Source organism: Notothenia rossii, assembly GCF_949606895.1.
Source record: "Notothenia rossii genome assembly, chromosome: 11".
Lineage (NCBI taxonomy): Eukaryota > Metazoa > Chordata > Actinopteri > Perciformes > Nototheniidae > Notothenia > Notothenia rossii.
This window is the reverse complement of record NC_136910.1, coordinates 37,733,539-37,757,591: the sequence shown is the minus strand read 5'-3', so window position 1 is coordinate 37,757,591 and position 24,053 is coordinate 37,733,539. Positions and strand designations below refer to the sequence as shown.

The following is a 24,053-nucleotide window of genomic DNA, read 5'->3' as shown; positions in this document are numbered from 1 at the left end:
TGTCGCACTTTCTGTTGTTTCTATCGCGCATTGCCGGTATGAAAGGGTCTGTGCCGGAAATATCAAACATTTAATAAAAGTGAAAAACAATGAACAAGACTTAACGTATTCATAATAATTAATTATATTTATTCCGTTTGGATGTAGGATTTTTGACTTTGTTTAGAGCAGTGATCTTCAGCAGAGAGCTAAGCGCTGTCAGACCGGACCTAACCCAGAAAAGTATCATCATCTGAAATTAATCATTATGTTATTCATATTAAATACATATTGTATTTTTACAACTTGTATTTAGAAATACTCTGTTGTAATTATTGATGCATAAATGTGTTCATCCATTCAATGTGGCATCTGCTATAATGGGGTTAATGTATGATATTACTTAATAATACAATACATTATAATATATGATATGATAATTATATTTGAGTTTTATTCATTTCTTATTTCATAGTTTCTCATTATTATTATTTTTATCGCTCATCTTATTTTTGATTTTATTAATCTGTGTGAATCTGTGCTATCCTGTTTTTCACTCTTACCCTGTTGCTATTTGAACTACTGAATTTCCCCACGGGGATTAATAAAGGTCCATCTTATCTTATCTTAATGTATAAATTGATTTACTTCAATCTACTGTACTGTGTAAAAACACCCCAACACTATTACAAAAAAATATACTGCATAAAGCAAACTATATACTTTATTTCATCTAAAATATTGATGTTTTTTCATTATAGTAGCCTGTGAAAAGCATAACAAATAAGTGATTAAATGCTACAGTATTCAACAAACACAACTGCAGAGCTGCAAACATTGCAAACAGACTAAGTTCTACAACACCCAGTTGTCTTTGTGTATTTGTGAATGAAGCGCCATCTCATGGTTAAATCCTGTAATTGAACAAATGGGGAAATTGGGCAACGCCCTCTAGCAATTTGGCAACACCCCCAGCCACTGGAATCCGCTGGGCTTTTGACTGGGACACACCCATGTGAGTCCTATCTGGAGTGCTACATCTGTAGTACTCCCTATGTGGTTAGGCTAACATTATTTCAAGTTATTCACTGTACTAGCTAAAAGGCTGCTGAATGGTCAATGCTGTGGGAGGAAAATAAAGAATACATAAATGATTATTGATATAAGGCGAATTATCTCCACATATGTTTTGTGTAAAAACAGTAATATAGGTCGGGATTTGTTGCATTTTGATTGGCGTTTAGCCAAAATGTGCTGAACGGGAAATTCAAGTGTGCAAAAACAGAACAAATAAATGAATGGATAGCAATACTATCAATAATCATTTATTCATTCTTTATTTTCCTCCCACATCATTCCACTGCAATAATATCACAATTGATTTACTATATATTCATTGATATTATTAAGTATATTATGAATGATCTAACAACATTGAATTGCCTTTTGCAAGTATCTGAGCTTGATACAGTAACAAAATGTTCATAATAATGGGGATTTATTTATTTAAACCTTATCCCTGCAGCATTCTCTTTTGAGGACATACTATACTCGATGCACTTAACAGAACAGCATCTGCAAGCACACGCTCCTTTTGTGTTGCGTTCATAAGTCGGGAAATTTCTAAAGGGCTACTATTTTTGGGGGAACGGGAAGAAGCAATTACCTTTATTTGGAGAGTGACAGACTATAATAATGAGTAATATAAGAAACTCATGTTCACAGAAAATAAAAGTCAACAGATATTACTTTTTAAATGATTAATAGGAAATGCATACCGCACATTCCTTGCATAACGGTCGGTAATGAGCCCAGTAATACTGTTGTGTGACTAAGCTAATATTCTCTCCTAAAGAGATCCCTATGGTGGTGTTTCAGATACAGCGCGCTGGCCATTATTCTGCTGGGGTGTGATTTGCATTCCTGTTGTTCCTGGTACTTCTTCTTTTTGTCTGTGAGGACAGGAGTACCACAGCATAATTACTCATAACCCTAATAGAGCATCCAGGATTGGCCCCTACTAGCGGGCCCCTCTCCAAAGCAATGAATCACTATAAAAAACGTCTGTGTATTACCATGGATTTATATTCATTATTTCATCTTACATGATAAATTGGGGAGAATTAAAAAGTTTAGCAATCTCTAAATACCACAGTCTGCACATAATGTACTGTATTTAAGGATATTTCTATCCTTTCTACAACTGACAGATCACATTCTTCTGTACTTTAAGCATTAGGGCAATACATGCATATGTTGATCAATAGATTCCATTCTTATGTCTGTATGCTCAATATGAAGAGCCAGGAAACAATTGCTCTCGCTTGGCATGAAGACTGAATTCAAGGGGGAAGCCAAAACTCTTAAGATCTCACTACCGGCACCTCCTTACTTTTCTGATTTGCAATTTCTGTGTTGTTTGTTCAACCCATAGCAAAATAGTAACTATAGTATTAACAGATGTTGCTTTTACCGGGTTGTGCCAGGCTATCCTGACTTCAGGAAGTCACTGCTGCTGGCCAGGAAATAGATTCATTGTTTTTGCTCTTCTGTTTTTGTGCAGATTAAGCAAACAATACATGATGTGTTAATTAGTCCGCTTTAGAAGATTTGTTGTTTTCTCTGTTTATCATTGTAAGCTGAATCTTTTGGTTTGAGGCTGTGGGGGGAAAACATGTTGTTTAAGATGTCAACATGGGCTCTGGGAATGGGTTTATGCAAAATGTCAGGTTAATGTAGTGTCTCTACTTTAAACAGTCCTCTCCTGCTGATGTTCAGGTGTATATCAGTATGTAGCGTCTCTCCTGTGACATGTCTCCATGCTTTAATGTTCAAAAAGCTCTTTATTGTTCTCATAGTGCCTGTGCTGCAGCACCTCTTTTCACCCTCTGTCTGAAACCAGAGCCCAGTCTGCTTTGATTGGTTAGCTGGCCGGCTCTGTTGTAATTGGTGAGCCACTAAGAGAGGTCCCACCCCTTAGCCTATCACATACAATGTGTTGGATCACTAGCCAATAGAATCGCAAGAGTTACATAGTTATTATACTTTGTTATGAAGAACATGTAGGAGAGAAACTCCCCCTGGAGGGAACACAGGGATGTTAGCCTTTGCAGACAATTTACATGCACAACAACCTATATAACACACTACATAACATTACATGTCACTTGTTTTTATCCAAAGCGACTTACTCAATGCTGTGGGCAATCCCCACAGGAGCCATTTGGGGTGAAGTGTCTTGCCCAGGGACACAACGGCATGCTGACTGCAGTGGGGTTTGAACCTGTGCTCCCCTGATCCCAACATCAACACACTAGTCCACTGCGCCACAGTGCAACACTACAGAAAGAGAAAAACTAAAAAAACATAATAGGGCCTCTTAAGTCCTGAGTATCAGAATAAATGCTTGAAGTGACACACTTTTAAACAGATCCACTCACTACATTCTACTCAACTGCCTGAAGTTGCAATACATGACTGAAAGCTATTCATTGGGGTCCTTCAAGGTAACATACAGTCCTGGGTCAAACGAAATAAATGATGCATGCACGTTCAATCAACAACTTCAAAACAAATGAAAATAAACAAAGGTTGAATCTGTGCCAGTCTATTTCCATTTAGTTTCAATGGATGTGTCAGAATGATCTGAAGTCCACGGACTGTGCCGAGTCTGCCAGGAACACATAAAGCCACCGCTGATAGATTTCCCTATAACTTTTGGGGAATGGCTGAGGAGCAAACTATCAATCAGGGGGGTTAGACTTTGCTCCAACCAAATTAAATCAACTCAATTTCAATTCAATCAAAGCTGCCTTTCACAAACACAGGTCGCACCGAGGCTCCAATCGACTACAAAGCAGACAGTGTGAGGGCAGAGGGTGAAGTGACAAACTTTCAACTTTTAAACAGATCCACACGCTACACTCTACTAAACTGTCTGCAGGTGGAATACATGACCACAAGGTATGCTTTAAAGAAATATACACCACATATGTAGATGAAGGCCAATTCATATACACATGAAATACACCTATGCAACCAATAACCTCACCGTCACCCTATTTAAGGAAACAAATCAACACGTTCAAAATCATTTGCCTGAGCCCTTGGCGTCTGCACCATTGTGCCGATGCTGCTGTGTTCTGAGATGAACAGAATGAAATGAATTGACAAAGAGCTATCGTCGGTCTTAACGGCCTTAAAGCCTCAGTATGCTCAAACAAAGAGCTCCAGAGATTGTCGAACAGTGTCTGAAATTCCCTCTCTAGACATCTTTCTGATCTTGGAATTGGCGGGCCTATTTTCAACACATTATTGTAACTTTCTGAAACAGATTATTTGATAGGAGATACAATATAGGAAGATAGGAAAGTTTTGATTTCTCTCTCAATTGAGTTGCTTGGTGTAAAGCCCAGAGCAACACATTTGATACCCGTCTGAAACAGCCAATCAAAAAACTGATTCGACCTTATAACCAAAATATTACAAAATAATATGGTCTCTTGGGTGTTTCAGAAGTAGATTGTCCTCTCAAACGGCTGGCTTTAACATGAAGGTTGTTTAAACAATTTGCTAACATTTGATTTCTGTTTTGTTAGCTAATCTTCGGAAATCTGCTGCTGTTATTGCAATCCATATTATGTTAGGCTATTTCATTCTGTCTCTCTTGACACCCGCTTAATCTTACACAGCGCGGAGATTGCTTTGAGTAGCCAGTCCTTCACCTAGAGAATTTAGCTCTTTTAGATTATGTTTTTTCCCTCAGCATATGAATAAGCATTAATGCACCAATGGCTCCAGGAAAATCATTATGAAACAAAGAAGCAGGCTAGTTTACAAATAAAAAGCGATATACAATGTACACTTTGATATTTCCCAGCAAATAAACAACACAAAATAAGATGCAACAATACTACAGGTTAAAATTGCCCAACCTGGCTGGCAACTTAGAGTCGAATAAACAATTATATTGAGTTGCTTGACACTGGCTATTTTCAGAAGTCCAACTGTCCAAATTGGAAATTATGTTTAATGCAATTCTGAAGCTGAAACCAGTTGCATGAAAGTTCCTCTGTGTGTGTGCCCAGTCCTGCAGTGTGTGTGTGTGTGTGTGTGTGTGTGTGTGTGTGTGTGTGTGTGTGTGTGTGTGTGTGTGTGTGTGTGTGTGTGTGTGTGTGTGTGTGTGTGTGTGTGTGTGTGTGTGTTTGTGTGTGTGTGTGTGTGTGTGTGTGTGTGTGTGTGTGTGAGCAACCAAGCGTAACACCATGAATGAGAGTAAAGAGAGTGCCAGAAAGATTGACTGTGTCCAGACAACACAACATGCAGGAGACACAGAGCTTTGGAGAGAGATTCGAAAGTCATGCAGCCAATCGGAGGCTGTGATGGCTTCTCACCAAGCCTTTGAGTATGAAGACTGGGTATACACACTTACTTCTAGATGTGGTCAGACAACAAGTATCACTGCATTGGTTTCAAGCCTACTGAACTCTTTACTCATTCACTAGTTGACTTTCTCTCTGCTTCTCTTTCTCCGCACTCTTTATTCCCTGTTTTTGTTCTCTATTGTCTCTCTATCTCTCGACCCAATTTTTCTCATCTCCCTTAGCTACATCTCCTTTCTCTTTTGCTTATGTTTCCAGACGACAAGGCCACCAGGCAGGCTCATATGCAGACGCTGGGTGCATTTAGTGCTCAGGTTGTGTGAGGCTCTCAGCTGCAATTGCTGCTTGAACCAGAGTGACAGTTAGCCTGGAGCTGCTCTCCTTGCTCTCTGTTCCCCTCCTGAACACAAGAGCAGCCATATGCTGCTCCTCTGCCTTCGACTAGAGGGTTATTTCATTAAAATGTTGTCTGCTTTTCACTTTCTTGTCTTCCTGCCGCTTCAGGCCTTAGCAGGTTGGTTGTGCTAAGGATCAACATGGCAAGCTTCTCAACAGATGGCTGTAAGGACTCGTGGTATATGATTCCCCCTTCAGCATGAAACTCCGCTCAGCCAAGAGCCACGGTTACCGTCCAGCAGACTCAAGTGCTGACCGCAGTGGTTGGAGGTAGGTCAGAGCGACTGTTTAGGGAGGTGCTTGAGGTTTGTCTGTGATAGTTCCTGGCAGCTGCGCTCGAGTGTTCAGTCTGCTCAGACTCCGGGGGGACTTGAACTCTGCGTGTGTCAACCGTCAAGCAGATGTCCAGGATCAGGAGGAGGACAAGTGGCTTTGCACATGCTTCAGAGGAAGATGGTGTCCCCAAGTGTCTGCATGCATACACATTCACACATGTCTACCTTCATACATTCATGACTTGGGCACTTACTGGTGAGAAAAAGTAATTTGGCCAAGAGAGTTTGAAAGATGTTTTCAAAAAATAAACGTTTTCATGCAGTGAAATAGAAGGAGCCATTCTTATGTCCTGCCTGAGTGATTTGAAGAAATGAAAGATGAAAAAAGTAAAAGGCATAAGTGGCGTTGGTATGAGAAAATCAGGAAACTCAAATTGAAATTATTTTTCTTTCTCAAACTATCTCTGTCTGGTCCAAAGACTCCTTGTCAAACACTTTTCAGAAAATTTCTGAAACGACTTAGCGCTGGATGATATTTGTGGAGCTTGATGAGTGACGCATATCCCAAACACTAGTTCTCTCTACAAATTCAATTTGATAAAAAAAAGCCTATATGATTGAATCCTGTCTAGTCTGACACCCGAAGCCAGGACAAACTACGGTAACAAATACATTCCTGGGAATCACAGCAATTGCATTTCATATATGATGTCCGACTTGTCACTCAGAATTATCTGGTACGTTGGTGAATACACAGTGCAGGGATTTCAGCACATTCACAAATTAAATATAAAAGAGAAGAGACGGTGGGGAAGAGAGGGAATTTCAGAGCTGCCTTCAAAGCCGCTGCCACTCCGGTCTAATCTTTAAAGTAACTGTACACATGCACCCCTATAAAAAAACAAAGCTAGAGAAAATTAGATCATTAATAGGGATGGCAAGGCAATAGATTTGTGCATTTATTATGCGGAGAAACAACATAAACAAGCACTGTGCGAAGTAGATAAGCAGGCTGCCACAAAGCTGCTGTCGGCCAGTCGGGCCACTAATCTGTGCTTCGTGGCCAACAGAGACTATAAACTGCGTGAAGAAGAAAGAAACTTTAAAATAAACTATTAACTATGCACATTTGTAATTACACATACATTGCAAAGCATGCAAGCACTCATTATGGACTCATGCCCACGTCACACACACACACACACACACACACACACACACACACACACACACACACACACACACACACACACACACACACACACACACACACACACACACACACACACACACACACACACACACACACACACACACACACACACACACAACTTATGAACACATTTATAATAACATTTTACAAATTATGCCTGACCACCAGGCTTTGTCACATCCCGCTGTAAGCATTTCATCCTTCTAAAAAAAGATGCCTCCAAATGGAGCCGTTTCTCTGTGATCGTGCGTTTTGGGCATTAAGCCTCCAGGATGCGGAGTTAATGGGATTGCTCCTGTTTTGCTTCTGGCTGCGAGCTGCATGGTGGCTGGAGAGCCTGTGAGTTGATGCCTAGAAACGACTTAGCGGAGACAAGAAGAAGCCGGGCCAATTTCTACTTTGTTGCTTCTCCAGCATGGCCAAGACATCCAATTCCATCAGGCCTCTGCTGCTGGGCGGCAGATAGAAAATGGGCCCTAAATCCTGTAGCCGGGCCAGCTTATTCCCTTATCTTCTAATGGCTCTGATAACAGATTGGAGGAAGCGGTGTCAGAATAACTGCTGCATGACCCGCTGCCAGAGACCCTTATTAATCTTACTAAGAAACAACAGGAACAAGCTATGGGTATTAAGAACGCTTCGGTGTCATTAACATATTTGCAAGAAGAGCAACAACTGGAGGATTTGTTATATAATAACATAGATTTCAACAATACGAAAGCTTCCTGGGGACCATCTAGCCAGAGGTAACGATGTGTCCTCATGGATGAACACAGATCTCTACTATTTTCTGTTCCGACTCACCGGGGGCTTTGTAGAAGCCGATGTCTTCCTCAGTAAGAGGCAGCAGGTAGACTTCACCTTCCTTCCACAGCAGGGGGTACTCCTGCCCTCCAGAGAACTTCCCCAACCAGCCGTCCTGATCTGGAGATGAAAGAAAACATTTCAGAACATGAATCACGGCTTTTCTCTGCATCACAGGATGTCTGGATGGTAAATGCGCTTTGTATACAAAGAGTATAAACCTTTGAGTTCTTACAGGAGATGTGTTCAGATTATTTTCCTATTAGGTTTATTTTATCTGAGATCAACAGAGAAAAATAACAACAGTACACACAGTGGCCCTGAGAACCCGGCAAATAAAAATACACAGCAAATAAAGAAAACATATGCAGAAACATTGCAAATAGAATCTGAGAAATAGAGCATAATAAACCTAACAATAATAACAATGTGTATAACAATATACATCGTTTTCAGCACAGTATCTGCCATTGCATTTGAAGCATGCAATCAGAATACTGTTTTATGTATTTTGTAACACATTGTGAATGATAGTCTAAGGGACGGGATATCTCTAAGCGGTTAACCAATCACAAAAGAGCCAACAATCCAACCAATCAGAGCAGACTGGGCTCTGGTTTCAGACAGAGGGTGAAAAGAGGTGCTGCAGCACAGGCAGTATGAGAAAAATAAAGAGCTTTTTGATCATTAAAGCATGGAGACATGTCACTGAAGCAGAGACACTAAATACAAATATGAACCTGAAAATTAGCATAATATGTCCTCTTTAGGAATGCAGGTTCTATATTCCCTTGCAGCATTTTGTCTACATCTTCATGGGTTGTAAATTGATGGAAAGTATTTCTTATTAGTCTGTGTGTTGTAGAATTGCAGGCTTTTCAAGTTGCAGTAGGTTAAAGGTAGGGTATGTAAGTTTGAGGAACCGGCTCCAGATCGCAAGAATTTGAAAATACACGACCGGAGAAAATCTGCCACTTCCTTACAGAGCCCCTCCTCCAACACACACGAACACGCACATGACCAATGAGGGCATGAGATAAGTTTGTGCACAGATTGGAAGGCTGACAGGTAGGTAGGCCATCCAGTTATTTTAGCCGGGCCGGCAATAATAATTGGTCGTGCTTTTTACAGTACTACGGCTTCCAGAGATGACATTTTTTTATGTATTTTTTGTCAAAGATCTTCAGATATTCATTGCTATCGGGATAAGAACATTCCATGGAATATAACAAAAAGTGTATCGCAAGTCGGTTTCTCAAACTTACATACCCTACTTTTAAGCTAAAAGGGCAAACATATTCAATTTGGTTGAACTACAGAACAAATAACAAACATGCACAAGACACTTATTAATTATAGCACAATAAAACACAGAAATCAAGGAAAATGAAGACGTGCAAATTCAGAAAGAACAAAGTCAACCCCCGGTCATTTTTATTTTTGCTGATTAATAACATCCCCACAGAAGCAAAGAAACCTTATTCATATCTGGCAAGTCTTAGACATACCTTCAAGGAAGTCAGAGGTGATGTGGACAGCAGCGTAGTGATTGGACGGGGAGCAGGCCAGCGAGTGGCCGAAGCAGAAACACGCCTGGCAGCCTGCTGTGTTTACGTGTTGTAGGTTAAAAAAGCCAGGCCTGCATCTGTAGGTACACACACACAAACATTCCCTCATGCGTTACAACATTTAAATATTGCCCCTCATTGCAACTATTTATCACATGCCTGCTGGTTGCTGCAGTGTTATGGAAGATGGGGCCAAATGGAGCTCAGCTGCGAGGACCCTGAGCACTGACCTACAAACACTCTCTGGCACAAGGGTGGGACAGGAACAGCGCTAAAAATCAGCCTCTACACTCGTCACATTACACAGGAGAGGAACCTGCTCAACCAGCCGTGAAATCAGCCAAAAAAGTCAACAAACAGGGAGCACAGAATTATTCAATAGTCTGAGACCTGGGGCTGTGTGTATTGCTAATGTCACAGTGAGTTCATCTGTTTGATCCTGTATCCCTGAGGAGCGAGATAGAAACAGACAGAGGGGCGCAGGCACTTGGTTATCGACGTGTTGCAACGGCACAACATTTGGAAGAAAACTCAAAACCTGGGAGAAATGCTTATACAAAATATTCTTAAAACTTAAGTATACTGATTTTGTGATTACCTGTCATCTGCACTAATGCATATTTAAGATTTTGATGCCATTACTTAATCACCTAACACTACTTTTTAGAATTATTTAATGTGTGCTTACCTCTTTATTTAATATGTGAGTCTACTTTTGCCTTTTTATCTGCACTGTCCCCTTTGCAGTAACTCTGTACATTTCCCTGCAGTGGGACGAATAAAGGTTTTGTGATTCTGATTTTTGAGGATTGATAATGTTAACGTTTTACCCTAAAAATGTGGACTTTTAGTAACTTAATTTCCTAAAAATCATCAATGCTTTTTTTTGGACTGAAAAAGTGCACAAATAAAAACAATAAATACGATTTATCTAAAAAGGAACCCATAAACATTGTTATTTTCTTTTTATATTTGCTCCATAATAAGGGGAAAGTATTTTTTCTGTGAATGCTTACTCTGCACTCAAAGTAATGAATGGTCAGTAAAGTCTTTAGTTGTGCTATTGTGGAGGACTTCTCAGTTGCCTTGGTAACCATATGTCATTTGCGCACATACGTGACGTTATAAAGAATCGTATAACTCACCTGTCGCAGCTCTGTCCCTCCACGTGTGGCTTACAGTGGCAGCGTCCGTCCAGAGCAGAGCAGACGCCCACACTGCCGCTGGAGGCACAGTCACAGGGCCTGCAGGAAACAAGAGGAAACAGGATTAACATCCATTGCACTCAAGAGAAAATGAGGCACATTATCAAGAAACAAGGAACAGTAATTGGAAAGTGTGGACTGGTTTGTTTTTTTGGCCAATGTTTTGTTTATTGAAAAAACAGGTTCAATCATCCAGGTTCCCAATTGGGACAATGATATTCTTCCATTTTATTTTTTTCTTAGAATTAACCCAACCCCTCCCACCCATACCTTGAAAACCCATAGAGATACAAGTTGAATCATGGAAACACATTTATTCCATGTCAAAAAGAACACAGTAACAACAAATAAAAGAATACAAAATACATAAAATAACAAGTATAGGTAGTAGTAGTAAGAGGGATAAGTATGTAAAAAGATAAATAAGAGTCTGAATAAAAAAAGGGAAATAAAATAATAAAGAAATAAATGTTCCACTATACGGTTGGGAGTGTTTGTCGGTTATTGAAGTAATCTATCAAGCACTGCCATTTCTTATAGAAACAGTCTGCAGAGCCCCTAAGAGTATCCTTTATCTTCTCAAGTTTCAGAAACAAAACCATGTCCTTTAGCCAAATACAGGTCGATGGGGGCTAAGGGGATTTCCAATCTAGTAAAATTCTGTGACGAGCTAATAGAGATAAGCCACTATATCAGCTTGTTTGGCATTCAAAGTGGAATGGTCTCCTGGAACCCCAAAGAGTATAATATAAGTGCTCGGCAATTTTCTATTGGCTTCCCCTTATTCCACGTCACAGATGGTCAGCCACACAATCGCTTGCCTGGAAACAGTGGGGAGGCTTGCTCAAGGACGCCTCAACAATATGGGTACTTGCCTCTGGCCTTGGATCTCTCCTTAATAAGTAGTCCACTCTGTGAATGTATTGTTGTCCTTCTAACAAGTCATTCCATTACACTTATTTGTTCTACATTTCTATCCAAGGCAATTTAGCGAAGAGTTTTTTTAGCTTTCGAAAACCCAAGCCATTGTAAGTGCAACTGCATTAGCTTCAAATAAGCCAAACCGTGGTAAAAAAAATGACCTTTTTGAAAAAATATTAATGGCCAAGGTGTATTAACGGTCAATAAAGACTAAGATGCTTGGTTAAGTACACAATCAAACACACAAATTAAAAGGCTGTGTAAACAACCTTGATAAAAACGAGGCAAGGTGTTGGGTAATGTCAAAAAAGCGTTTGATCACCTGCATTGATTGATTACTTTTGTTTTCACCTGTAACACAAAATCTATTTTTTAATGAGGCACTATTACAAATAATGAAATGATCCCCAGGCGAGGCATCTCTACTTGTTTCTGCTCCAGTGGGCAGAGTAATTCTCACCTCAACCCAACGGCCTGATTGTACTGCATGGATGAGAGAAAGTGTGCGTGTTGGCATGTGTGTGTGTATAATTCTTTGGAGGGAGAAAAATCTAAAATAAGGGTCAACTGTAAAATCATTATACGCTATTGATTTATGAATAGGTCATTGCCAAAATGTGTGATATTTATTAAAGGAAATGTGTTCCAAGGGTTCTTAAATCAGTAATGTGTTTTCACTAAAGGCTCCTTGATCTTGATCCTCTCTTTAAACCTGCATTAACTGATGCGTTCGGACGTTTATGGGCAAAGAAAACAAGCTGTGAACACAGTGCTGGCATAATAACCATTTAGGCTGATGAACTGGGAGCAATATTAGCATTCATTGGGAGTTTTTTTTGCACCTGGCTGATGAAAAACCAATATACTCCCATTGAATCTCTAGTTGGTCTCCATTTTGCCTGGGAATCGTACCAATTTGCAAGCTCATATTGGAAATGTTTGCGGCCCCTTGACTTTGGACAGATGACTGTTATCTACTATGGGTTCTGTAACTTTAACTGTACAGAAGAGTTTGCTGTTGAGGGATTTTTCAAAACAACCAAGATGGCTGCAGCTGATGTGGAACTTTCTGTTTAAGTGAGGTGATACATCTGAGCTAAAGGAAAAACAATCAACTGCGCATAAAGCTTTACTTGAGAGGGAGAAGTGTTTGCTTTACTTCAAACAGGATTTGGCCAAAGTTTAATATACTTAGTCAAGTCTGTTTCTTAGGCGTGATTTGTCATCACCAAATGTTCTGTAATTGGCTGGTACTACTGTGTTTGATAGGCAAACATAAATGGAGGGTTTCCAAATTATTTAACATTTCTGGTAATGGTTTGTCTCCATCAGCTTATAAGAACCACATCTGCCACTTTATTTAACTAGCTAACTTTGCCTTTCCACTGTAGCTGGACTGTAACCACTCAGTCATATGTTGGGGCTTGTTCGTGAAAAACAAAGGACTGGAAACAGCAAGCTAAGGAAACTGCATTTCTTTAATAATATCTGAGAGGGTGCTTCTCTGATTGTGAAGCCCTGAGGCAAATTCGTGATAGTGTGGCTTTATTATTAATTCACTTGGTTAACCAATTCTCATTTTATGTGGATTTTAACTACTATTTTAACTACAAAAACAATAATTATACTATCATCACCTCTTTTAAATTATGCATAGTCCTTGCATTCATTGTTAATAGAAAATTATTGAATGTAGCAGCTTTAAAATCCCAAGAACAAATGGTAAAACTGAATTTCAATTTGTTTGGAGTTCGTTGTTGTCACAGTATCCAGAGTGATGTGTTGAGAAATACTGTTAACACCAAAAATTCATTGTTATGCGAGACAACGGCCTCGCATCTTAGCATTCCCCCTGCAGGTAGAGGGGGTCAGGGAGAGATATGGCGGACTTCTTATGAATATAAACATACTTCTCTCACACACACACCAACACTCTATTGGCACACACACACACACACACACACACACACACACACACACACACACACACACACACACACACACACACACACACACACACACACACACACACACACACACACACACACACACACACACACACACACACACACACACACACACACACACACACACACACACACACACACACACACACACACACACACACACACAGTAGGAGAGCTCTCGGTTCAGAAAACGTTGGAATCTGCTTTTTATCATCAAAATGTATGCAGTAGGTCAATGTAACTTTAAGATGCAACAATAAAACAGACTGAGTGTGCAAAGCCTCAAAACCAAATCAGCCCCATATCTCTGGGAAGAAAGAAACTCAACCTATCTTAAAATCAATTAAACCCACTGAGCTCATTCTTTCAGCATACTGAAACAATCAAAATCAGAGCTGAATACAAATACAAATAAACACGGCCATTTTGTTTTTATTCAGGGAACCACCTCAATTATAGACAAACAATTTTAATCAGCCATCAATCTGGAAATAAAATATTTTTCACAATCAGTGATTACTTTGTCTCAGCAGGGAACCATCACACAGTATCTCTAAAAATAAATAAAAGCATTTATTGCCTGTATACTAAATAATTAAATGTCAGGAATTAAACAAAAGTATGGAATAAGCTTGTATTACTAAGATGACATTCCTGATCTATTAAAAGCCTATTAATAAATAGATGATAAGTCAAAAGAGATTATAGATTTTGTAACTAAATCATTATATATTCACCTGCAGGCTAGCAGGGAGGTTTTTAAAGGGTTAAGTTTACTTTTGGGGTAGGCTGGTGCTTAAGCAGTTTTATGAAGGCAGCGAGGCTGGATCCGGTCACCATGGAAGAGACAGCAGGGTCTCTGACTTGGATCTGGGGGGTCTTTAAGCTTTTTAACTGGTCAGAAGGTTGGCTGACTCACCAAAACACAAGCCATTTGCAGGAGGAATGAACTCACTAGTTCAATAGTTTCCAGGAGTTGTGGTCAGTTGAACACAAAGTAATAGGCCAGTCTCCATTTAGTAGAACAGTTTTTTTTAATGTGTTATTGTTCTGCTTTCTAGGCTTGGATCACCATGACCCTGGATAATTACATCTGCCAGGGAGGTAATGTTTCTGGCTTGGTTTGACTCTCTGTTTGTCTGTCAGCAGGAATACAAAAAAAAGTATGTCCTGATTTTCAAAACATTTATTGTACGGTTGTAAAAGAAGAACAGGAGTGGACAAAATCACGGTTAGGATATGCAAATGATGTTTCATCTTTGTTACTGCACTATACGATGTCAGAATAATTTGAAAAACGTGTTCCAGACTCGAATAATTCACATAAACGCCCCCTAAAGTGCAACAACTAGAAAACAGGTCTCAGTGTGTGTTTAAACGTAACTTGCGTTCTTGAAGCATCCAGGCTGTTCCACATTACGACTCAAAGAACCTGAACAAGTTGGAATACGACTTCCCATATTGGAAATGGGACCATCAGAGGAGCATTCAGTTTGATGAGGGCTATTCTAGCTGCCACATGTTTTCAGTTGACATTTTTGAACATTTGAGAAAAATGTTGCATTGTTGTCCAATTATTTGTATAACATAGAGACCAAGTATCTTCCTATAAAGTTGAAATGGCAAAGAGTTGTTTGTTTACACCAGACATTATCAACCAAACATGCAATATTAGTGCTGCAACAAGTTCTCCAACTCATACGACCAAATGGGCCGATTGTTCAGGCCCTTATTACGACCAAATGTTTTGTTTGTTCAAGCGCTAAATACGACCTATAATTACGTTTTAAAGTTTTCAGACTCTCGTGCTCCCGTTGAATGCAAACGTTATAGATAGTCGTTTATTCACAAATAACCCTCTCTGTAAAATCCTAAATTGTAGGATAGTTTGGCCATTAAAACGCTTTTTGATTAGATTTTTAGTGAGAAGTGTATATTGTACTATATTGTATAATCCACGTCCAGTCGATATGTAGGATCTATAGTTTGATAGATATTACAAAGATGATTTGAGGTTTTGACAGGAGAACGTGTATATGCGGCAGCCTCCATGTAAAGTTACAGGTTGAAAACAGTATTTCCGTTCTCAACGTTTTCATAATAAAACCAATGATCAAATGATTTAACAGTGATATCTGCAGTACTCATCCACTAAAAAACATCAGTGTATCCTTGTTAATTATACGACATTAATTGGTTTAAATTGTGTACAATGCTTTTGTGTTTTTCCCATAGGTTTTTCTCTTTCGATTTTCAGAGACACCTTTCTTTTTTCAGAGGTTTTGATGCACGTCGTTTTGATGCACGTCGGGATATGGTGTTTATGCGATATGAAATCGGAAAACTTTTTTTTTTTTTTTTTTAAATAATACTTTATTCCGAGTGTTCTTGCTTTTCTCTTTGGAAGTCATCACATAACGACATTGTAATACACGGTTCGGCTGCATTAAATATTACATATCTGCCGTAGTTCTCTATTTATAGAGCCCTGCTGAGAAGACTTCTGGACAAACTGGAAGAACTGCAGACAAAACTGAATACTTGACGTGAATCATAAATATATCAGCAATTACACAACATCTTACATTTCTTTTCACACAATACGTCTCCTTGCAGTATCAACATTAATTTGGCTGACTTTTATATTTGATCCAATTGGTAGATAGGCTGTATTTACACCATAACGGTGCACAGCTGATTGAAAGGGACACCTAGTGGTTAAAAAACGTTGTTGAATTTTGTTGTTGAAATTATGTTATATTTGATGAAAAGAATATTAAGAGTACATACTTTCATAGGGGGAAAGTAGAAGGTCACTTATAGAAATATAGAATAGATAATATCAAGAAGATACTGTAAGTGATCTCTACAATAAAACAGTTTAGTGCAGGACGTCCAAAGATATTAATAGGAGGATGTGCAAAACAGACAAACTAATAAGGCTTTATTTAAACATTAAAAAATACTTTAAGTTGAGGTCTTCTTTTGATTAAGAAAAAAATGTTGGGGGTATCTACAGATAAATATTAAGTCTGACAAAGTACAATCACCTTCCCTGAATTTGACTCAGGTGTAACTAAAGTCTGATTTAAGGGTTGTTTATATTTCACATCATTAATCAGAATCTGCAAAGTAACTAACATAAATGTCGTGGAGTAAAAATACTAGGTTAACCTCTGAATTGTAGTGGAGTAGAACAAAGTACTACATGCTGCTGTAACAAAAACATTTCCCAACTTGGGATCAATAAAGTATATCTTATCTTAAGATGATTGATGGCTACTGCCATATTTGCCTCTGAACCTTGACAAGTGCATGTTTCAGGCTTATCAATTAACAACAGGAGGGGTCACAGACATAAGACCAGCTGTTAAATAAAGCTCTTCTGACCTTAGCTGTCATGTGGGTATATTAATGCTGCCTATTATGGACACAAGCAATTTTAACCCATTTATTAATTATATGTTTTAAATTTGATAACACCAATGTGTTTCGTATCCCCTAAAGCAGTGGTTCCCAACCTTTTTTCCCAAGAGCCCCCCCAAATGACTCCTGTTGGAAGTTGCGCCCCCCCCCCCCCACACACACACACACACACACACACGGGGGGGGGCACAACAGCGGTAATTCAAGTTCAAAAGTTTAAAAAATGCTACAACTACTGTCACAAACTAGATGAATGCGAAATATTTTGTTAAAGGAGGATGAAAGCGTAATTAAGGAGCACCGCTGTATGAAGAAATTAAAGGACGGCGCGGAAGTGGAAACAATTCACAAAGGGATCCGTCCAATTCCAGTCCAATCTACCGTGGTTCCATTCCATTTCAAAGAGCTGTTGGCGCTCGGCGTAACCTTGTTGCACTGCCACTCCAACATCCAATCACAGGGCTTGATGACTAATCACAGGGTTTGTAAAGCAAGGCGGATGTTGTAGTCCCAAGCGATAGCTGGGGATTCTGGGTAGGGGATTCTGGGTAGTGTAGTGTCTTCGGAAACTGCAGTGTCTTAACTCCGAAAAAACTATTTGTTTCTCCGAATCGAAGGTTAAAAACACAAAAGCATTGTACACAATTTAAACCAATCAATATTGTGTCATTAACAAGGATAAACTGATGTTTTTTAGTGGATGAGTAATGCAGATATCACTGTGTAATCATTTGACAGTGAGGGGAATATATACGGTTTTATTATGAAAACTTCGAGACCGGAAAAATAGTTTTCACCCACATTAACTTTACATGGAAGCTGCCGCATATACACGTTATCCTGGCGAGACCTCAAATCATCTTCGTAATATCTATCAAACTATAGATCCTACACATCAACTGGACGTGGATTCTAAAAGTACAATATACACTTCTCGCTAGAAATCGAATCAAAAAGCATTTTAATGGCCAAACTATTCCACAATTTAGGATTTTTCAGAGAGGGTTATTTGTGAATAAACATCCCTCCGGAGCGTTTGCAATCAAGCATGTTGTTTCTTACACGACCACTAGAGCACCTCTAGTGGTCGTGTAAGAAACAACATACACTTTAATACGTGTCTGGATCGTAATAAGGGCTTTTTGTAGGAGGACAGGCTGTAGTAATCATTTGGAGTTTTGTTTTAAGCAATCCCATGTTTCCAAGTCCAATATTCAATCTCCGTGTAGGCATGTTTTAGTCTCCACCAACTTTTGAGAAGTACCTACATGTAGCTATTTAGCTGCTAAATATTCAAGTTTGTCTGTCTGACATTTAGTGGATTCATTAGACCAGATTTCAGACAAATGAAATGGACATTTATTCTAATAATGAGATAATGTGGAACATACGTTAATAAAGAACAACAAATGAACCAAGAAGTGACACGTAGGAATCCTAGAGGTTAACAGAGGTTAGAAATAAGTAAACCATCCTGTTTTGAGTTGTATTAAAGTATTTGTGGAAATCTTGATTACATCAAATGTTGATGTTTTTCTTAAGTTCAAGTTTCCATGTGGAAAATTAAAGTGCTCCGGGTTGTCTTGCCTTTTTAGAAATGGTTATTAGCAGATAGATTCTGTAGAGCACATCCTGACTCATGCTGATAAGAAGGTCACTAATTCACAGTGGTGTCACAGAGAGAAATGAAATCCTCTTGTTTACGGCTGCTTTGGAGTTTGATAAATTCAAGCTCGGGGAAGTAAGATGGTGCAACTGCAAAACAGGGAGGATGTATGTGTGTCTGTTGTACCTGTTTATTCCTATTAACCCCTTAAGATGCCTTATTATAAATATTTCTTTCATTAATTGTCTTTATGACCATGTGTGTTGCTCACCTGCAGCCACCAGGGCCAAGCGAGTGAAAGCCAGCCCGACATGTGTCACACTTCTCCCCTGTCACGCCATTTTTACACGCACACCCTCCCTCTACATCACACTGCAGACTCAGTGAACCTGACAGCAGATGGATCAGAAGAAAGAAAAAAAAGTTAAAAGGGTACACGGAAACAAGGAAAGGGAGTATTTTCAAGAAAATGGTGGTTGGAGGGACTTAAAAATCCATCAGTACATCATTAATAATTTGTCGTGACGGGGATAACTGAATACCTGTTATTGAATTCTGTTCAAAAGTCCCAGAGACGAGCTCTGAGGAGCAGGAGATAACCTTGCTTCCACACTGTGTCTGACATACTGTAGCTTAAGTTAATGGAGAAAAAAGACCAGCTGGGGTATAGTTGGACATGGAGAGAAAAAGAAAGCCCAATGGAGTCTGCTCTAACCTTTGATCAATATAATGGACTCCAACAACTGTGTGCAATCACCTTACACTACCTAGGAAATGAAGAGCGAAAGTTAGCTAAGGTATTTGTCAATTTCTCTCTGTGGTTCGCTCTCTTTGCACTGAACATGATGTAATTAACAGCCCAAACATTTTCCTGCAGCTAAAATTAGACAGTGTTTAATGAGCACTGAGTCTTTGATAACTGACAACTTTATAGTCTACTTGCCAGCAGTGTGAACCTGGAAATGTATCTAAAAGTTTTATGATAGAAATGTATTCCCAAACTGCCAGCAAAATGTGCACCATTCGCATAAATTGCATTAGTTAGCATAAATTAACATAAATTAGCATAGCCAAAAAATGGCTTGGCCGATTTCGACAATTTTGGTGTGCTCTTTATAGTATATATTGAGGATGTCGAATACATTTTCGGATCAAAAATAGCAGTTGTGAGTCTCCTAAAACCCTACATTCATCAAAATCATCCCAACGGGATTACAAATGTGAACTGTTTCTGGTTAAAACTGCCATTTTTTATCCCAAACATTTGAGAAATTGCCTCAATCCTCAATAACCTCCAAAATCACTCCAAACTCCAAATCGGCCAAGCTATTTATTGACCATTGTCTGCATATGCTAGTTAACTATTATTATATGCTAATTGTGCAAATTGCTCAACATGCAAGTTATTGCAGGGCCCCGAACTATACATTTATATCATAAAACTTTGGGGCACTAAACATTTCTGGGTTCACAATAGGACTCTATGAGCTGGCAAACAGACTATTAAGTGAGTCAATTGAATTAATTCTTAACAGCAAAGTCATGGATGTATTTTAATGGTCATTTGGGAGGATAAGGCGAGGATTAATCTGATGAGATGTTCAGGGGATAAAACAAATACGATTATATTAATTATGAATCATAAAAATACTCAGGTAAGGTTTGGCAGTTTAGTAATAGTCGATGTGTGAGAGTAATGTTATTAATGATTTAATTACATTAATCCTACGATTCCTGTTTCTGTGTAGCTTCATAGTGATGCCTTATTGTGCCAATATGTCGTTCCAATTTAAGCATAATTAAATGCTCTCATGGCAGACTGAACAAAAATGGTGAGTAATGATATTTACATGGATTATAATTAGGGGTTTCAAGTTATTATGCAAACAATGGGCTCTGTGCAGCTTACCATTAATATTGCAGTTGCAGGGTAGGCAGGGCTTCTCATCAGACCTCCTGTAGTGGTTCTCTCTGCAGCGCTCACAATGGGGCCCGTCGGTGTGGTCTCTGCAGCTCACGCAGCGCCCCCCCCTGCCGGTGCTGCGGTACTGCTCCACGTCAAACACACACTCGTCAGACCTCCCGCTGCAGTTGCACTCTGTGGAGGGAAAACAAGAATGAGAAAGAGCAATAGGTCAAGTGAGGAGAGACGTGGAAGAAAGAGCATCTCACAGGAAGAGGATGTAGAAAGAGAGGAGACAGAAATAGACGGAGAGAGGCAGAGTGAGGGTGAATGTCTGAGAGATTATGTGTTCCGGGATTGGATCATAATTTTCGAGGCTCGCTGCTAATCTCATTTCACACAGGCCTAATGAGGAGCCAATCGGCTGTCAGGGGGCACTTAGATAACACTAATTCATGTTTATACAAGAGCAAATTACTCAGCTGATAACACAACATCACAGCGCTCATACCCCTCATATCAAATCCCTCCTTAGTCTACCAGTCACCCTGTGGGGGGATTTAGGTGAAATTGCCCATTTTATTATGAATCAAGCTCTCTGTTGTGCCGGAAATAACTACATGATTATTCCTTCCTGTAAATAAGTAGACTCGGCAGGGTTCACGTTATTGAATAAATGTAATAATCACCAGTTGCTTTAAAACCCATGTTAAAAACTTTGGGTTGAAGGTGAAAGTTTGAAAGGCTTTTAATTAAGAGTTGTTTGTTCCATTTGGGGCTGAAACCATTCATCAAACACCTTGAGTAACTTAATTATTAAAAGTCATCAACGAAGCTTTGTTTAATCTCTTATAAAATAATAATACATTATTATCCGGCAGTGGCTCAGTCAGTAGGGGCTTGGACTGGGAGCTGTAGGGTCGCCGGTTCAAGTCCCTGACCAGACCTAAAATATGGAGTGTGGACTGCTACTTGGAGGGGTCCCAGTTCACCTCCTGCCCTGACGTGGTGCCCTTGAGCAAGGCACCGGAATACCCCCCACTCCCATTGCTCCTCGGGCGCTGTACAATAGCTGCCCACTGCTCCTATTACTAGACTCCTGGGGCCGTATTCACAAAGCATTTTATCTTACCGCTAGGAGTGCTCCTAACTCGCGCTAAAACATTTTACGTAGGAGTTTTTTCTTAAAAGTTATTCACAAAGCCGCTGAGACCTACTCATACTAAGGATAAATCACTAAGAGTGAACTAAGAGTGACGCGCCGTTGCTATGGATTACGTCGATTCTCGTGCATGAGTTTAGAAGCGGTCAGTACGGTGATTGGTTGTTCAGAGCAGGCGGTCTCGGTGAAACTCATCCGCAACATCCCACAAACGAGCCCACTAAATCACCGAAAAACAAGGAAATAGCCTAGGCTAGAAATGTATTGCTATCAAATAGTTATGGACAGTGCAGTTAGCAGAATACACGCATGACGACAAGTTTGTGCAGACCACGATAATGACGTTGTATATGCACGTTAAAGAGAGAGAGCAAACAATAAAAATACGTAAATTGCATTAAATCAAGGGGGCAATTAAAAGCACCCTGCAAACTATTATCCAATGAGCATAATTCCAGCACTTAAACACTTTCAATAACAGCCCATACCGCCGTTCAAGTCCCCCTATCATGATGAATGAAAACAATCTGCGTGTTGATGGAATGTACTTTCTTTCTCATGACGAACACGTCCTCATCCTTTGATGGCGCAATTATTTTTATGTGCGTCCCGTCAATAGCACCGACCACACCGGGCATACCTGCAATTGCCATGAAGTTGGCTTTGATCCTGTGTAGTTGTTGATTGTCCAAAGGAAACCGGATAAACTGTTGGATGATATGTGGTCTAGAGAGCGCGTTGATGGTTTGGTTTATGGCACGGCTGACTGATGGTTGCGATATTCCTAAATTGTCGGCATTGCAAAGTTGCATTTTCCCTGTTGCTAAATATCGTAGTGTTGTCAAACATTCTATTTCCGGACTAATCGGGTTATTCCTGTTAGTCGGGGATGTTATTGCATCCCGCACTAATTCCACAAAAGTTTGATACCCTCACGATTTAGCCTATATCTCTTGATCAATTCACAGTCTTCCATTGTCTCCAAAACATTTCGTCTCGCAGCCATTTTCAGATTCTTTGTGAATAGGTCTTACTGAGTTAGGAGTCCTCTCGAGGACTTTTAAGTTCTCCCAGACTTAGGTACTATTTTTAGGCCTAAAACACTTTGTGAATTGCTCTTAGTGAATAAAATTAGGAGTCCTAAATTTAAGACTGACACGCCCATTATGTTTAGGAGTTTCTCCTAAATTCGCCAGTTAGGAGCTACTTTTAGCCCTAAGATCCTTTGTGAATACGGCCGCTGGAGTGGAGTGCACCAGCTGGGGGTAAGCTGGTCGTAACTCTACGTCCGACGTAGAACTGAAGATTAAGACCAAACTAAAGTTATGACTAGTGCACCACTTAGACTTAAGCCCTGTATGCGTTGCGCCCGGGTGTAACTTTTACGCCTAGTATGGAGCAGGTGTAAATCAGAAAGACAGACTAGTATCCATAGTCAGGGGCGGACTGGCCATTGGGAATACCGGGAGTTTTCCCGGTGGGCCGGTGCTGTGCGTGGGCCAAAAAAATAAATAAAATAAAATTGTTTTTTATTTGTTTTGCCTAAATCCTACCGGCCCACATTTGTAAGTGTTCCGGCCACTCCCTTTTTTTTTTTAGTTGCTTACCTAAATCCTACTGGCCCACATTTGTAAGCATTCCGGCCACTCCCTGGAGGGGTGTGGCCGGAACACTTACGTAACACTTACGTAACACTTACAACTCCGTAGCAGCTGTCACTGCGCAGTGCGATCAGGAGTGAGTGACTGAGAGACCTAGCAGTTGCTTACAGATGGATAAACAAGCTCCAACGCGTAAAGGCGTCTTTGTATAGTTTGTGTATACAGTATACTGTATTGTAGCGAGCCCTGGGTTCAGAGGGAGGGGCTTGCATAGGGGAGGGGGAGGGGGGGGGGGGGGGGGGTTGGCAGGGAAACGGGGGTTCAGGAGGAGTGGCTGTACGGCTGTACTCGTCAGATAGAAAAGGGGGATTGACGTCTGACTCAGAGGTCGCGCGGCTGTGGAGAAGAACGTGTTGCCCACATTCTGTTACTGAGTTTAGGCTAGTTAGCTAGCAGGTTTATTGTTTTGGGTGCAGTCACTTTTGCCTCCACTTGCTGTTCAAATAAATGTTGAAAGAAAAAGTAAATCTGTTTACAGTTCTGTTTCATATGGGTGTTGAGAGATGTATCCATAGATTTAGTCCTTAATTTTGCTCTCAAAGTGCACCAGATTGATGCATTTAACTTCAACATTTAAAAAACAATC

At 39.9% G+C, this 24,053-nt stretch overlaps 1 protein-coding gene across 1 annotated transcript in view; it reads right to left on the bottom strand.

The window, feature by feature from the left end:
• Window positions 1-24,053, bottom strand: part of lamc3 (laminin, gamma 3) — a gene marked incomplete at its 3' end in the record, with an annotated part of 159,122 nt that overhangs the window by 57,831 nt on the left and 77,238 nt on the right. The window contains exons 5-9 of the mRNA XM_079659941.1: window positions 20,651-20,839; window positions 19,013-19,130; window positions 10,762-10,860; window positions 9,557-9,693; window positions 8,049-8,168 (exon numbers count right to left, since the gene is read on the bottom strand). Of these exons, the coding sequence (XP_079516067.1) occupies window positions 8,049-8,168; window positions 9,557-9,693; window positions 10,762-10,860; window positions 19,013-19,130; window positions 20,651-20,839 (663 nt within the window). The remainder of the gene's footprint in view (window positions 1-8,048; window positions 8,169-9,556; window positions 9,694-10,761; window positions 10,861-19,012; window positions 19,131-20,650; window positions 20,840-24,053) is intronic.